Here is an 18,519-nt window from a genome sequence, read left to right on the forward strand (position 1 = left end):
CCTGCTGGTTTCACTAACACCACTTCCGGCAGCAACCTAACAGTCCCATGTGGTGTCCCATCCAGGTACTGTCCAGGCGCAGCCCTGCTTAGCTCCAGTGCGCGACCATGTGAGAGTTGCAGAGAGCTAGCTGCCGGCTTTAAAATGCAGCCACTTGTGTCATATCGCTTCATCGGTTCATTTGTTTCATCACTGTTCGTGACTGTTTATCCAAATTATAAACATATTAAAAAAAGGATACGAGATAATCAGTCTGCTGATAAAATTTATGACTCATCACAATCGCTTTTTAAGATTTATGAGCCCAGATGAACCGGCTGATTTGCATTTACATTAATAGAACGCCACTGTGCATTCAAGGCATAAATATAGCTGACCGCTGTGATTCACATCCACACAATAGCTGCGTTATCTCAGCTGCTGTTTAAGAGGAAGAACGCCAGATACACACACACATACACACAACAAACACAAGGCCGAAGGATCTTTAAGGAGTCTTCCTCTTGCAACACTGACAGCTGCCCTATTGTTTCCACTTGGCAGCGTGTTTCATTTTTCGGGATAATCCGGTGACCCCCAAGCCCTCCAGACTCACCCTCATCCTCAGTTCTGCTCTATATCTACTGACCTCAAAGATCGGCCACATACACACACGCAGAAAAACAAAGAATAGACTGGAGATTAAGCGAAGAGCAGTTCACGACCTGCCAGACAGCGGATATTTGATCACCTCTGGCCTATGACACACTCAGCTGGATGAAGAAAGGGAGGATGAAGAGACGGTGGAGAGGAAATACAGGACAACCAGAGGCTTATATCTTCATTTTTGCTGCTGCGCTTTATTAATAGAGACATGAGAGTGTTATCTAGCTGGGCCCAGGGACACGCTCAATCCTCCCCTGACCTAAAGAGGAGACGCACGAATGTGAACAAGCTCCTTAAGAAATCCCAGAGTTCTTTCTAACCCGGTGAATGGCCTGTCACCAGAATCACAAAGTGGCTGGAAGGCATTCACTCCATTTCTTTCTCGTTGTCTCTCTGGCTCTTAAAACTCTTGAAAAAAGAAGAAGCCTGGAGTGATTCTTCTTGTTTCAAACAAAGTTACAATCATTTATGTAATCATTCATTCATTTCTTTTCAGCTTAGTCCCTTTATTAATCCAGGCTCACCACAGCGGAATGAACCGACAACTTATCCAACACATGTTTTACGCAGTGGATGCCCTTCCAGCTGCAACCCATCTCTGGCAAACATCCATACACACTCATACACTACGGACAATTTAGCCTACCCAATTCACCTATACCATTCACCTATATGTCTTTGGACTGTGAGGGAAACCAGAGCACCCAGAGGAAACCCACGCAAATGCAGGGAGAACATGCAAACTCCACACAGAAACGCCAACTGACCCAGCCGAGGCTCGAACCAGCGACCTTCTTGCTGTGAGGCGACAGCACTACGTACTGCGCCACTGCGTCGCCCTTATGAAATCATTTATTTATTTATTAATTGAATTATTTATTAATTAATTTATTTAAATAGTGTACACGCTAAAACATCCAGTGGATTGAACACAAGAAAAGAAAATGTTAATGTATATATATTTTTATACACACACAACACTGGTCAAAAGATTTGCATCAAGCAACATATTTAAAAAGAAGCCTATTCTGATCACCAGGGTTGATCTATTTGATAAAGATACAGTAAAAACATGTCAAAAATGTGAAATATTATTACAATTTAACATTTATTTTACTGAATTCAGAATTATTCTTGTGATTTAAAGCTAAAGTTTTAGCATTATTACTACATTATTCAGTTACAAAATTCATTCATTCATTTATTTTTTAGCTTAGTCCTTTTATTAATCAGGGGTTGCCACAGCGGAATGAACCACCAACTTATCCAGCATATATTTCATGCAGCGGATGCCATTCCAGATGAAATGTCTCATTCTAACTTTCCTAGTTAACCTAGTTTTAGCTGTGTACTAGTATCTCTGGTCTTTTAACAGTCCCCTTCACTCGTCTCTGGAACTCAGAGGCTCTGGAGCTCTATCCCCTATTACATTAGACACGCTGAATCTTTTAGATTGTTTAAATCATCCTTGAAAACACACTACTTTACACTCGCCTATTCATGAGGTGTGCAGTCTTGGTTTGTATTATGTCTCTACATATTTGAATGTTTTATCTATTTTGAATGTTTTACTTTGAATGGTTAAATTTTACTGTTATGATCAATAGTTTTTATATCTGTATATTTTTCGTGTAAAGAGCTTTGAGAATTAAGTTTTAAAGGCGCTATATAAAAATACATTGTTGTTATTATTATTATCATTATTATTATTATTATTATTATTATTATTATTATCATTATCTTTCAAAATAACATGTAAAATATTACGTCCAGCCATCACAGCAAAGAAAAAAAAAATAGTTTAATTAAGCATAAAAATGTGTTGAAAAACACACTCCTTTAACAACAGTACTTTGGAATATATTTGAAAAAATATATGTATATATATATATATATATATATATATATATATATATATATATATATATATATATATATATATATATATATACACAAATTGTACCTACAACTGTACATGTACACTCACTGGCCACTTTATTAGGTACACCTTACTAGTACCGGGTTGGACCTGTTTTGCCTTCAGAACTGCCTAAGTCCTTTCTGGTATAGATTCAACAAGGTACTGGAAATATTCCTGTGAGATTTTGGTCTATATTGATGTGATAGCACCACGCAGTTGCTGCAGATTTGTCGGCTGCACGTCCATGATGCGAATCTCCCATTACATCACATCCTAAAGATGCTCTATTGGATTGAGTTATGGTTACTGTGGAGGCCATTTGAGTACAGTGAACTCATTGTCATGTTCAAGAAACCAGTCTGAGATGATTCATGCTTTATGACATGGTGCGTTATCCTGCTGGAAGTAGCCATCAGAAGATGGGTACATTTTGGTCATAAAGGGATGGACATGGTCAGCAACAATTCTCAGGTAGGCTGTGCCTTAAGGTGGACGTGTTGTGTGTTCAGAGATACTCTTCTGCATACCTCAGTTGTAACGAGTTATTGTAACTGTTATTTGTGTTACTGTTGCCTTACTATCAGCTCGAACCAGTCTGGCCATTCTCCTCTGACCTCTGGCATCAACAAGGCATTAGCGCCCACAGAACTGCAAATCACTGGATATTTTCTCTTTTTCTGACCATTCTCTATAAACCCTAGAGATGGTTGTGTGTGAAAATCCCAGTAGATCAGCAGTTTCTGAAATACTCAGACCAGCCCGTCTGGCACCAACAACCAAGCCACGTTCAAAGTCACCTAAATCACCTTTCTTCTCCATTCTGATGCTCGGTTTGAACTGCAGCAGATGTTAACCATGTCTACATGCCTAAATACATTGAGTTACTGCCATGTGATTGGCTGATTAGAAATTTGCGTTAACGAGCAGTTGGACAGGTGTACCTAATGTAGTGGCCCGTAAGTGTATATATACATGTAATACAATATTAATTTATCATTTTATGACACTGGAAGTAAATTTTAGAAAATTCACCAGCATACACATTTCATAAAAATACACAACAAAGCATGAGGTTGTACCAGTTACGCATCATCAGCTGTGTCTCCTATCAAATGCAGACAATATCCTGCCAGCAACATATGATTACAAGTGACAACACATACAACTCAAAGACAGACAGCCACGCATTTTGCTTTCTGAGCAGAAGCGCTTCTCGGGATACTTATTCTCCAGGTGAGATCAACTGGATAATGAAAAAAAAATCCATCAGATTTCCCACCCATTTGAGTTCTAGTCTTAGAAGTCTTAGAAGTGTCATTCAGAAAGTTACAGTGTGCTGTAATACATATCGAGTGACCTCAGAAAGTACTTGAACACTCTGATCACACTTCAAAACAATGCATGATGGGACTTTGCACTTTTGCACTGGCCAGCAGATGATTTTTAACTAACTTGGGCTCAGTTAAAAGGATGGTTAACCCAGAAATGAAAATTCAGTGATTTACTTACTTTCCCTCTATTCCAAACCTATTTGTGTTGCTGTCTTCTGTTGAACATAAAAGAAGAAACTTTGTAGAATGTTGTAAACCGGTATCCATTGACTTCCATTGTAATCTTCCTACTATGGAAGTCAATGGCTCCTTTTTTCCCCAACATTCTCAGAAACATCTTGGTGTTCAACAGAAGGGCAAAAAAAGGTTTGGAACCACTTTAAGGTAGGCAGATGGTATAAAATTTACATTTCTGGGTGAATATCCCTTTAAGAAGACATATTACCTCGTATATATCGCTCATCCTCCCACCCCATTATGTGCACATCAGGAATGACAGGATAACCATAGTTTAGACCAAGCAATGAAATAAATTACATTAAATTTGAGATTCATAGTATCAGATGAGTGTTGTGTCCAAGATTTCTTTGATTTTGCATATATAGATTTTCCATATCGTCAAAATGTCCAGTTTAGCATGGTTGAACCGTGCTAATGACAGTTCCTGGTACAGTGTTTCCAATAGGAAATGCAGAATTGCTATTATTGACTATATTAATAAACACAAATACAGCCAATATACACTCTTTTAAAAGTTGAAATTAATTTTGAGCCAAAAACAGCAATTCAAGTAATATTTTAAAGGGGAAAATCTAAGTGAACATTAAAAAAAAGCTATTTACTAAATAATATATAGTTGAAGCTGCTTATAATTCTCTGTTTGTTCACACTAAAAAGAGTCCATTTCATACACATTTGTGTTCACGTTCACATTTACCTAAGAGAACAAAAAAAGTGTATGGAAATTTTGTTTGTGCTTTGTTTCTCTATACAGTTTAATCCAACAATGTGGCTTAAGTGTCCGAATACTATTTGGGGCTAATGTAAACATGAAAAATAACATATTTAATGTTTTAATAATTATTATTTAATAATTAATGTTGATTTTGGATTCACATTTGTAATAGAAAATCTGGGCATAGTTGATCAAAACCAGTTTAAGACCCTCTGTACTTTCAAAATCAATGCAACTTTTCTATTAAAAAAGTTGCTTTTCACTAATAAACTTGTTCACTTTTCAAGAGTTCTAAAGGACAATTCAACCAATTTACTTACCATTTACTCACCCTCAAAGAAGTACAAACCATTACGAGCTTCTCTTTTTGACGTTGAACATAAAAGAAGATATTTTGTAGAATGCTGGAAAATAATAATCACTGACAACCATAGACATCCAAAAAACAACAACTATGGAAGTCAATGGCTTTGTGTTTGAAGCACTCTTCAAAATATATTCTTCTGTGTTTAACGCAAGACAGCTACTCAAATAAGTTTGGAACAGTAAACGATGATAAATTATTAATTTGTGGGTGAACTGTACCTTTAAGGTCGTTTTCGGCTGCTGTGCACTGATGTGTTTTGATGGCTGTTTGTTCTGTGCATGTGTGCAGTGTTGCCTCTTACCTGACTGCCTTCTTTCTGCCAGAAAACAGCAGGAGGGGGATTTCCCTTCGTTCCGCAGAGAAAGGTGACAGTGCGGCCCTGGGCAGAGATCTGATCCCGCGGACGCACCACAATTTGAGGAGGAACTGAAAGGGAGAAGGAAAAAAAACATATGAAGCTGTATAGCCACAAAGAACAAATCAAGACCATATAGAGTCTAAAAGAGCTTCTAGAATATCTGAATAACTCCAAGTGTATAGAGTTATACAGTCTGACAGGTTGTTTAGTCTAAACCTGAGTATCCCAAGGTGGTTAACTGTGCGTGTGTTTGTACGCTGGTGGCACACTGTAAAACTGTCATGGATGATATTGGACATGGTACCACATTCTGGTACCAGTGGCTGTTAGTGTCTTTGTTATGCAAACAGCACTTCTGTCATAATCGCCAGCGATCTAACCCTGATAGATGGTTAGAGAACACTATCACTATCACTCGGACTACAATCCTGTCATGCACCACACACTCACACCTGTTCCGGTTCTTCTTTGATTACACACAGAGCTGGGAGCTGCTCAAAAACTGATTACATGGACCATACATACAACACACAAATTCAATTCAATTCATGTTTATTTCTATAGTGCCCTTACAATGTAAATTGGGTCAAAGTAGCTTAACATAGAAGATTATAGTAAATTCAAAATGTGTCAGTTTACAGAGTTGTTCAGTTTAGTTAAGTTCAGTGTGGTTTAATTTTCACTGCTGAAAGTCCAAACACTAAATAGCAAATCCATCAATGCGCAGCTCCACAATTCTCAAACGATGCAAGCCAGTGGCGACACAAACACAGAGTTTGCTGAGTCTTGTTGTCTTGTAACAATATGAAGCGTTCTCTTACCTCGTCTAGCCTAGCCACGTTTTCTTGTTTTGATTTCCTTGCCACCTGTATTGACCATTCGCCTGTTTGTGACAACGATTCTGGATTATCTGTATGTATTTGTTTACCCCTGTTTTGACCGTTGCCTGTCTGACTAATCTTATAAATAAACTGCACATGGATCCTGTTGTGCAGCACCGTTGTGTTACAACTTCACTACAGTGAAAATATTTTATGTCTTGTTTTCCAGTATGAAAAAAAACCTAAAACTTTTTAGGTACTTGAAATAAAATATAAAATAATACAATTAAACAAATAAAATTCCAATTACCAAAATGTCTAATAAAATTAAATATGAAAACTTATAAGAAATATAGGAAGAAAAACTAAAATTAAACTACACTGAAAAAAAATATTTATTGTATTTACAAACGATTACAAATGATTTATATGGGCTGAATTTAAACAAACAAATTAATTTGAACATTACTAAATTGAATAAGTTTGTTCAAATTCAGCCCATATAAATTGTTTGCAACCCATTACCTTAAAAAAAGCTAAATAACTTGGAGTTGTTAAAAAAAATCCAATGAATCATTTTTTAAATAAAACTACAATAGGATCTTAATGATCCTAAAAGAAAAAAAAATACTGAAAGAAGATCTAAATGAAAACATTTAGACTTGAGAAGCATGACATGAAATAAAAAAAAACTAAATTTATGTAAAAATAAAGTAAGTGTTTTTGTTTTTGCAGTGCATGTAGTATGTTTAAACTAGCTAGCTAACTAAATATGTAAATATCACATCACTTAAATTATAAATTCAGGGCTTTTAAAAACTCAAGTAGGACTATATAACCAAATGCATATTGTGTTTAAAGGCAGAGGTTTCAGTGTTGGTCTTTGAGAGCAGAAAGAGATGGATATAAAGAGCTTAATTAATATGGAAGTCTTTTCTCCTATGTGCCCGCAGAGATACTTTAAAGCACATGATAGCACATCTGATGCAGTACTGAAGAGCCCTTATCTCCTGGGGGATGTGCAGGAGTACTGAGAGCAAATATACATTTATATATTAGTAATCTGTCCTCTTTGGTCTAATGTACATTTTCTGTCCACTAATGAGGGTCTGGATATAAACGAGGACCTCTTAAACTCCCGAGAGCATCTCTGGGTGGCCAATAGCTTCATCTCATCTATCTCTCGGCAGATCCATTCTTCCATCTCGTTCACTTTCTTTCTCTCAATCTCTTTGATGAGACCTTGTTGGCTTTTTTTTTCTGCCGCGGTTGCTTGGTTCTTGCCCTTAGTGTGAGTTTGATCAATGGATGTTCGTGATGGATGCTAATCTGCTGGTCTTATCTACCCTCGAGCCATCTTTTTACTTAACAACATCACAAAGCCGTGAACAGTTCCATCCAGACCTAACTATTTTTTTAAATAAAAAATTTCTGTTATAAAAGTAAAGAAACAGGTCATACTTTGTGAACAGTGTTTGAGACCTGTGTGTATTTTCATTCTGTTAAGCTGTTTTAATACACAAGAGCATCTAAAAGCCCTCATGGAAATTAACCTAAATGACTAATTTGCTAGTTTTACATGGTATTTTTTGTAATAGGTAACATTTTAAATTATGTCAGACAGTCTCATAATGGATGGATGGATGGATGGATGGATGGATGGATGAAAAAAAATTATGAGAAAGAAAGAAGGATGGATGGATGGATGGATGGATGAAAGAAATGATAAGAAAGAAAGATGGATGGGTAAAAAAATTATAAGAAAGTAAGAAAGAAAGACGGATGGGTGGATAGATGCATGAAAGATTATTGGAAGGATGGATTGATGGATGGATGGAAAAATTATGAGAAAGATGGATGGATGGATGGATGGATGGATGAATGGATGAAAAAATTATAAGATGGATGGATGGATGGATGGATGGATGGATAGATGGATGAATAAAAAATGATAAGGACGGATGGATGGATAGATGGATGGATGATGGATGGATGGATGGATAGATGGATGAAAAACTATAAGGATGGATAAATGAAAAAATTATAAGATGGATGGATGGATGAAACCATTTTAAGGATGGATGAATGGATGAAAAAATTATAAGATGGATGGATGGATGAAACCATTTTAAGGATGGATGAATGGATGAAAAAATTATAAGATGGATGGATGGATGAAACCATTTTAAGGATGGATGAATGGATGAAAAAATGATAAGATGGATGGATGGATGGATGAAAAAATGATAAGATGGATGGTTGGATGGATGAATGGATGAAAAAAGAATAAGATGGATAGATGGATGGATGGATGGATAAAACAATTATAAGATGGATTGATGGATGGATGGATGAAAAAATATAAGAAGGATGGATGAATGGATGGATGGCTGGATGGACGAATGAAAAAAATCAAAAGATGGATGGATGTATGAAAAAAGTATAAGGATGAATGGATGGATGATAAATGATAAGAAGGATGAATGGATGGATGGCTGGATGGATGGATATGTCTGTTAAATGGATGGATGGATGGATGGATGGACAGATCTGATTAATGGAAGGACTGACAGACAGATAGATGGATGGATGGATGGATAAATGGATGGATGGATAAAAAATTATAAGTCGGGAAGGATGAATGGATGGAATTTTAGATATGATGATTAATATAAGGATGATGGATAGATGGATGGATAAATTAAATATAAGATATAAGCATATATAGATGTAATGATATCTGGATGGATGGATGGATGGATGGATAAACGGATGAACGGATGGATAGAATATTCAATATGATATGACAATAAATATAAAGATGGATGGACGAAATTTTAGATATGTCGAATATTATTAGATGATCGATATAAGGATAAATGGACGTAATATTATATATGTAAGAACAGACATATGATATAAGATATAAGAAAGGATAGATGCAATGATAACTGGATTAATAGATGGGCGACAAATTTGATTTAAATTCTCCCTCCTGAATTAAAAGGAGCCACATTTGGATTGCGCTTGTCCTGATAAACAGCTCTTTAGCAGAAACAAACTCCCACATTAGTAGAGGATGCAGTGTGATAGACGAGGATTGAAATTTTGGCGTCAAGGATAGAATATAAATGAAACTGATGATCGGCCTTCAGGTGTTCGGGCACGGCTGCGACTGATGGCTATTGATTATTTCCATTCTATTGCCCTTTATCAGGCGCCTGTGAATGTGCACCGCTGCCACCTCTAACCTTCAGCGGCTAATTGATTTCTCATCCTCCTCGCCACTCCTGTGCAATTTTTTTTCTCCCTGCATTTCACACACGATTAGAGTGACACGTCGGCTCTGACAACATGCATTTATACTCAGGAAGGGCTTTCTCCTTTAGCTCACCTTAAATTTCCCACTAATTCATCAAGCCAGAGGGCTGATAGGTGGTTGCATCTTCCCTACTAATGTGACTAACAAACTGCACTCTATTTGTTTCACCAATACTCTTAGTCTCTCCTTTTCTATTTCTTTTTATCACTCTCATTACAGAAGTCAAATGCAATCCAAAAGATGCAATATACATCAATGCAGCTGGCTTAGATCAATTTACCGATTGGCTCCCTGTCTGCTTGCCTGCTGGCTTTTTGTTTGCAGTTTCTGTCATAGGGCGTAGGCTGAATCACAGCTTGAAGGCGACAAGCATGCTAAAACAGAACAAGGCCCAATAGGGAGCATGACCACAAGGGTCACGAGGTTGTTATCCAGAGGTCAAACAGAAGCCATATCACTGACCTCGGAGGTCAAATCTGAAACGCATCCCTTGTCGCTATAATTTGGGACACTAGTCTGGAGAGACATCAAAGCAAACCAGAAAGGTAACGACACCAATTGCCTATTTGCCTTGCAGTATTGACTGTATTTCTCACCTGGGCTGATGCAAGGACTGAAATATTGACTTAAGGGTATGCAACACCAGGGAAATGTATGAGTTTTCTCTTTAAATAAACATAAATGAATATATATGAATGTGAAAATATACATGGGGAAAATCTGACAACTAAGATTGAAAAAAAAAAATAATAATAAGATGTTGCTGAACCACACACACACACACACACACATGGTCTCCAGGGATTTCATGCTAAAAAATGACTTGACAATGTAGCAGCAAGAAGTGGAAATGCAACCAAGAGAATGTGCCCTGGGCTGTGATAAATAATTAGCAGTTAAAACAACATTACTGAAACAGCATGGAGTTTTGCAGAAGGATAGAATGGAGTTGTTACGCGCATGCTAATGTGATATGACAGGGAAAAGGTTTAAGGACAGGGTTTGATAAACACATAATGCCGCTGTCACTGGAAAACACATCACATTTATATCAAATTCAAGGAAAGTGGCGTGTTTTAGATATTGGGGCCAAATAAATTAAGCTAAATTATTTATAACAGTACTAATGGTCCAATAAAAATATACACAAAATAAATTTTAGGATTTAACTTATTAATTTATAATAATAACTAATTTATTTTCTGAGGTTAGATATTAAAAAATAGACCCTTTTTTGGTAACGTTATTTAATAAACACTCTGTTGTGTGTTATTTCCAACCCAGGCTCATTCTGATTACATACCTCAATACATCCCATGAGCTACGTTTTTTTTGCAGTTTTTGCTTTCGTGAATCCACTGTGAGGCCTCTGTGTAGGCTTTTTCAAATCTCAAATTTCTCTCATGAATGCCATTTGCGCCTGCTGTTCCCGCTGTGGATCCATCAGAGGCCTCTGTTGACTGACTCACTGACCAATCGACCGAACCCCCCACCCTCCCTCTTCCCTAAAACACCCAACCAATAGTGTTTTAAAAAGCACCGATTCACCAGCGCCCACCCACTTCCCTAAACCCAACTGCAGTGTTTTGAAAAGCAATCCAGAAAAAGAAAAGCCCTCGCCTGATTTTTACCACGTTTTCAGATTTTACCACATTCTCACCCTGTTATTTACTTGTTTATTTTTTTATTTTTTGGCTTCTGTTTTTGTCTTACCTGCTTTCTGGAACCATTCTTTGAACAGACTCAAACCCTGTCGTCGCAGTCAACTCTGCTCTGCATCTAAAGTATGTGTCGAGCTACCGTACAAACTGGTAACAGCGGAAAAGCAATCCACATGCAGGTAAGTGGTCAGCTGGTAAGAGAAAAAAGGTTTGGCTTCATACCGCCCCATAATGTTCGTTTTAAAGACAAAATGCAGCCATATGTAGCTCTGGCTACATAATTCGCAATCTCCAGAAATGTATATAAGGCTACGTTTTCAGAATGAGCCTGTGTTGGTTATTTTACATTATCTCGGTTTCATTAAAGAAATTCTACAAATGAATTACTAAATTCAAAATCTGTATTTTTTTAATGTTAACTTAGATTAATAAATGTTTTTATTAGAGTATCTTTTATATTAACTAATGTAGATTATGTTAATACACAAATCTTACTGTGGTAATATCAAAAATTACTAAATCTTACTGTGGTGTTACCTTTTTTACATTTTAAAAACATTTTAAAATGTTTTTAGTAAAATTATTAGTATCGTACAAAATTAGTAGTAATAAAAATATATTTCTCCTCTGATGTTAGCTAAAGGACAAAAAAATATACTGTTTATGCATAAACTAAAACTAACTAGTGCAAGGTAAAGTTTCTGTTTAGATAACATTTAGATAATTCTAGCAATGTATTATTAAAATTCATATATTATTGATAGATTATTATAATAGATGGCAGTATATTCCACAGTGGCGTCACTATTTAAAGTTGGAAAATCGCCGAAGATTATAAAGGATTCATATTCACTGCAAATTAGCTATGAATATACATAAAATAAATCAAATATATCTCAAAAAACAGACAGAAACTATATCCATAAGCCCTTAGACATCACAGATGGTACACATAACTTCAAAAACATCTTCATATTCCATAAAAAAACATAACTGCTGCAACTATTCCAAGTTATAGATAGAAAGCCATCTGTTACGATATCAATAAGTCTTGCTGTCATCCTGGAAGTATCACAGATGGTGTATTTGATGGAATAGCAGTAGACAGATCTGTGAAGGTGCCAGGCTGGCTGGCCGGCCAGTGACGGGTCAGCGGTGTCACGCGCTTAAACAGACAGAACAAAAAGTGTTGAAGCTTAAAATTACGCATGGAATTTAATTTCCTCCAAAGACGCGCAAGTATCCAACACCTTCACGCTCCCTCTGGGAGAGTTATCGGTTAGCGTAGACATCACCGCAAACTCACATACAGATACACAGAGTCTTCCAACATCACATCTGTCCCCAGAGGGACCCCAAATGACAGGCAGTTGTCAGCATTGAACACTGATGCAGACAGAAACGATGGAAAAGTCATGCTTCAGTGCTCAGTGCCGCAATTAAAACCCCCTACATGCAATTAATACAGTCTTCAGAGTGTAACCGATTAAACGCTTTACAGCATTGCAGGTTATCTACACCAATACAGGGCATATGTTCACAATGCTTAGCTGAGCAGCCGTTTCTGTCCGGCGATACCTGCCAAATTTGTATTTACTGCATAATCAAAACGAGAGAGAGCAATCTACATATATGCGGCTTCTCAAAAAAGCATGTGCTGTTTTAAATACTCCCCCCTTGAGGATGCTGTAATATTCCTGGGCTAAAAGATCAGTTCAGAATGTGACACTTTTTTTTAGGACAGCTTAAAAAGAGAACTGTTGGAGGGGCGCCCTGGTGCCGCAGGATTAATCTGGTGCTACATGGGTTTATATCATATTTATTGTCTCTGGTCTTAGACATGCTAATGGAGAGGGCAGTTGAGGAAACCTGCTGCGGATTATTTTGCAATGCTGTATGTGCGAATGATGAAATGAATCCTTCATCTTTAGTGGAAAGAAGACTGGGTGTCTTTTCGGTTTCTCCCTCGCACAAAGTCTGACTAATCTAACCCGGTGTGTATTGAATGTCTGGTTTTTCATACATAGCTAACCTGGAAGTTCATTTTAAATCTTGTGAAAGCCCAAATTTAGCTTTTCACCGTCTACATTTGCATCTGAAGTTAACAAAAGAAGTTAACTTCAAGTGTCTTATTAGCATATTGGAAAGCTTACAACTTAATTTACATGAAAATGTCATGGCAAACAAATATTGGCTGATCATAGTGCATGTTTAGTTAATATTTTCACAAAAATGCTGCTCTTTGATGTAGTTTTGATTAACCTTCGTGAGCATTAGAGACTCCTTTCAAAATAACTGTTTTTATTCTATTTGTTTTAGAAAGTTTTATTTTTGTAAGACTTTTTTCACTTCACTCAATACCTTTAAGTTAACTCAGCAATACTGATTAAAAAATAAGCCAATAAAATAACCACATTTTCATTCATTCATTCATTTTCCTTTGGCCTAGTCTCAATTTCAGAGTTTGCAACAGCGAATTGAAACACCAACACACAAACATACACTATGGCCAATTTAGTTTATTCAATTCACCTATACTGCATGTCTTTGAACTGTGGGGGCTGGGACACGGTGGCGCAGTCGGAAGCGATGTTACCTTACAGAAAGAAGGTCAAAACATGCGCTATATGTGAATTGGGTAAGCTAAATTGTCTGTATGTGTGTGAATAAGAGTGTATGGGTACTTCCCAGTAATGGGTTGCAGCTGGAAAGGCATCCGCTGCATAAAGCGTATGCTGGATAAGTTGGCGGTTCATTCCGCTGTGGCGACCCCTGATTAATAAAGGGACTAAGCTGAAAAGAAAATGAATAAATTTTACCAGCGTTGCCATGACAGCACAGTAGCGCAATTGGAGCAACAAGTATACTTCATAGAAATGTCCTTTCAGCAATTTTTTGAGCAGACTTAGTTTTTCTGGTGAGCATGTGTAAAATATTGAGCTTTTTATTTAAACTTTGATCATTGCACATGTGCAAGCTAGTCAGTGATGCCTTGGTCAACCTCCCTTGCATGGCACAAGCCATTGAAATGAATGGGTTTCACAGTGCAGTACTTTCCATGTCCAGTATAAAAGTCTCTTCATACCACACAGTTACTGGAGGCAAAGTGAAACCAGCACGCTGAACACATTTTTAACTCATATATTTAACAGTTTTCTCTCTTTTGGAAGAATAATTTTCAGTTTTTCTCTTTTTTTGATGATAATTTTCGAGCAGCTGAAAATTTGGTGCATCCATAATTAGAACATTTCAATCTACAAAATACTTCCCAGTATCTTTCTCGAGCTAGAAATAACTGACATCCCCTCTGATACATTAATAGGAATCCTCAAACTGAAAGAGGTACCTTTGATGTTGACTTCAGTGCCTAAAAGTGTTGCAAAGGTGGGCAGCTCACTAGAATTTGGAACAGAGCTATAAGAAATCTTTTGTCAGGCTAAACAAGCTAAAACACAACAGAGATGGTTTGAGTGCAATTCCCAAACTTTCAATTAAATGTAACTTATCCAAGATACAAATAACACAAGAGACAATAAAAGCACCAAAGCTGGCTTGTATGAAAGCTACCACATTGCAGGCAATGATTTCTTTTTACTCCCTTAAAAAGGAGCACAACGTCTTTGCTTTCCTCTGAAAATGTGCTGTTTCTTTCATTTTGCCTGTCTGTCTGTTGGTCGGTCTGTCTGGCTGTCACCGAACTGCACTGTCAGCATCAGATTGTGAAGAAAAAACAATATTTTTCCTTGATTTATATATATAAAATGTATCTGGAAATTACTTCTCGGTCACATGTGCTCATTGTGCATATAGTTAAATACAGCTCTCGAAAGAAAAACAAAGCAAACGGTATAAAACCCAAGTTCCAAAAAAGCCAGAAGTGCGAGTATTTATTTTATGCTATTTATGAACACTTTAAAGAGTGAAAGGATTGTAGGCTTGGTGACTCCGCAGGGCTTCAAAGCCAAACCCGAGTGGTTTCTGCTGACAATATGGACTTGTTCAAGCTGACTGACTGGGCCACACTGCACAAAACCATTGTGGAAAACATCAGCTCCAGTTCCTTCAGATCTTCCAGAACTCACATGCACCGATGCATTATGGGGATTGCAGAAACAACAGTCAGGCTTTGGCGCAGAGGACCTCTCTTTTAGTGGCTAATTTGATTATGCTTTTCTTGCAGTCTGGAGTGAAAGGACAGAGGTCACTCGTGTGGTGCATTAGATAATGACCCTTTATAATTCCACTCAGTAAAGGACATCCAAAGCCGCCAACGTTCAAAAAGCCTCAGAAGTTTCAAAAACCTACATTTTAGATGTAGTTTTTGACTGTGGAACTGCATATCTGTTTTAATGAGCTGGACAAGAATAGACACTCATTACTTTTGTGTGTAGAGGGATGATTCTGAGTGTGATTCTGTCATCATTCCAAACCTGTACAACTTACCAAGTCACAAAGTATAAAAAGATGAATTCTGTGTTGTTTTGGAGTCCATTGACTCTAATTGCACACACAAAATAGAAAAATACCTTCATTTAGAGCTGCACATTTCTGTATATTTATTTATATATTTTATCATTTTATTATTTATTTCATAATGTCTAATAAATCTGAATATAAATATACAAAAAAGCATGTAATTTACACAAGGATCTGAAAAGATTTTGATTCTGAATGAACTATATGAAATAATCCAATGGCTCACACTGTCATGATTACCAGCGATCCAGCCTATTCAGATTGCTGGTAAACACACAGTTTGCTAACGAACTACAAATCTTCCAGTAAAAGAACTACAAGATCCAGTCATGCACCACTCACACACCTGGCCTAGTTCCTGTCTGATTGCAAACACTCACAGCTGAAGCCGCTCATGAACTGATTACATTGACTATAAAGAGGGCACTCACACACACATCTGTGTCTTTTTGTACAGTATTGTGAACATTACGATGGGTTTTCCTTGCCTTGCCGTGTTTTTGACCCTCGCTTTGTTTGTTTATTTCTGTCTGCTTCCTGCCTTTTGACTATCTGCCTGTGTATTTGACTACGACTCTGGATTTTCATACATACATCTGTTTGCTCCTGATTGTGACCATTGCTTGCCAGACCATCTCGGTATAATAAACCCTGCATTTGGATCCTCACTCCCTGTTGTCAGCATCTCTTCACATCAAAACTCGCCGTAATGTTCACAATACTGTACGACAAGACTCAGCACAGATGTGTGTGTGGGTGCTCTCTTTATAGTCCATGTAATCAGTTCATGAGCGGCTTTAGCTGTGAGTGTTTGCAATCAGACAGGATCTAGGCCAGGTGTGTGAGTGGTGCATGACTGGATCTTGTAGTTCTATTGCTGGCAGATTTGTAATTCGTTACCAAACTGTGTGTTTTATTTTTCACGAATCCACTAGAGGCCACTGTGTACACTTTTCAGATCTCAAATTTTCTCGCAAGTGCCATTTGCGCCTGCTCTTCTTGTGTAAATCCATGAGAGGCTGCTGTCGACTTACTGACTGACTGACTGATTGAGTGATCCTCTCACCCACCCCCTTCTCTAAACCCAACTGATAGTGTTTTCAGAAACACTGATTGATACTCATCCCCTTATATACTTGTTTTTATTTTTTGCCTTTTGTTTTTGTTTTACCTGCTTTCTGGAATTCTTCATGCAGCGAGCAACTGAGCAAACTGGTAAAACTGGAAAAGCCGTACACATGGAGGTAAGCGGTCAGCTGGTAGCGCGAAATGAAACAGAAGCCATCGGCAGCGTCATACCGTACCCTAGGATTCATTTTAAAGAGGAAATGCAGCCATACGTAGCTCTGGTTACATGATTCACGCCCTCCAGGAATGTATACGGGGGTACGTTTTCACAATGAGCCGTATTTAACTTTTATCTCAGTATTTCTGTGATTAATTAGTGCCCTGTGGTTGAAAAAGCTACAGACCAACTGATTATACTCTTTATGGGACAGATCTCAATGGTTTAACAGGCAAATCATTGCCATTTAGACTTAAGTTAATGTTTGTGTATGAAACAAGATGGCAATCTTTTAATGATTCATTATGAAGCTCTACTTTTTATGTCAGGTCAGGTCAGTTTTGAATTGTGGATTAAAATGAATCATAATATTTGGGAAATTTCCATTCAAGGGAAAATTGAACACAGGTCAGAAACAACTAAAAACAAGCAAGTATGCAGAAGAGAATGACCAGCGACAGAGTCTTAACCCTGTCACAACCAATCACAGCCTCCAAAAAAAATGTGAAGCAAACACACACACACACACACTTGCATGCAGAAAAATGAAATGCAATGGTACTTACGAGATGGGCCCACTACAATGAAGATGAGGATGGAGAGAGAGAGACAAAACAAAATGGATAAAAAAATGAGATGAGTGGACTGGAAAGTTGGATTTAGCTTCTATGTATTTAGAACATGAAAGGAAAAAAAAATGTCATAATGATTAATGAATCACAAGCTGGATGAAACAACAACAGGCAGCAGTGACAGGAAGAAGAGATGAGGAGGAAGTGATGAGAGAAACTCTAAATTAATGTTTCGTTTATGTCATGTTGGAATTACCATAATTACAAGGCGACTCAGAGCTGTTGACATCCTTGGACTCACAACTTTTTTGTGTGTTTCTATGACAACACTTGATAATTCATGCGCACTTCTGTGACTGATGATTTTTTTTGAATCCTTAATAAGTTTAGAAATATTAATATAACTTACTAAAATACATAACATACAAACATAACACTAACAAAATAATATCAAAACATCAATTTAGTTTTATTATTATCATTATTATTATGTTATTATGATTATTATTATTATTCTTTCTTTCTTTCTTTCTTTCTTTCTTTCTTTCTTTCTTTCTTTCTTTCTTTCTTTCTTTCTTTCTTATTTTTTCTTTATTATTTATTAATATTATTATTGTTTTTGTATTATTATTTTATTATCATTATAGTTGTTATTTTACCATCATTATTATTATAATTATTTATTTATTTTATTATTATTATTATTTATTATCATTATTATTTTATTATCATTTATTTTAATATCATTATTATTATTATTACCGTTATTATTTTTATTTTATTATTATTATTCATTATCAAACAA

General features: G+C 36.7%; 1 protein-coding gene across 1 annotated transcript in view; it reads right to left on the reverse strand.

Annotated features, from left to right (window-relative positions):
• robo3 (roundabout, axon guidance receptor, homolog 3 (Drosophila)) overlaps positions 1–18,519 on the reverse strand; it is a 138,906-nt gene that overhangs the window by 58,263 nt on the left and 62,124 nt on the right. Inside the window, exon 7 of the mRNA XM_056466568.1 lies at positions 5,521–5,645. Within this exon, the coding sequence (XP_056322543.1) occupies positions 5,521–5,645 (125 nt within the window). The remainder of the gene's footprint in view (positions 1–5,520; positions 5,646–18,519) is intronic.

Source organism: Danio aesculapii, chromosome 10 (genome assembly GCF_903798145.1).
Source record: "Danio aesculapii chromosome 10, fDanAes4.1, whole genome shotgun sequence".
NCBI lineage: Eukaryota > Metazoa > Chordata > Actinopteri > Cypriniformes > Danionidae > Danio > Danio aesculapii.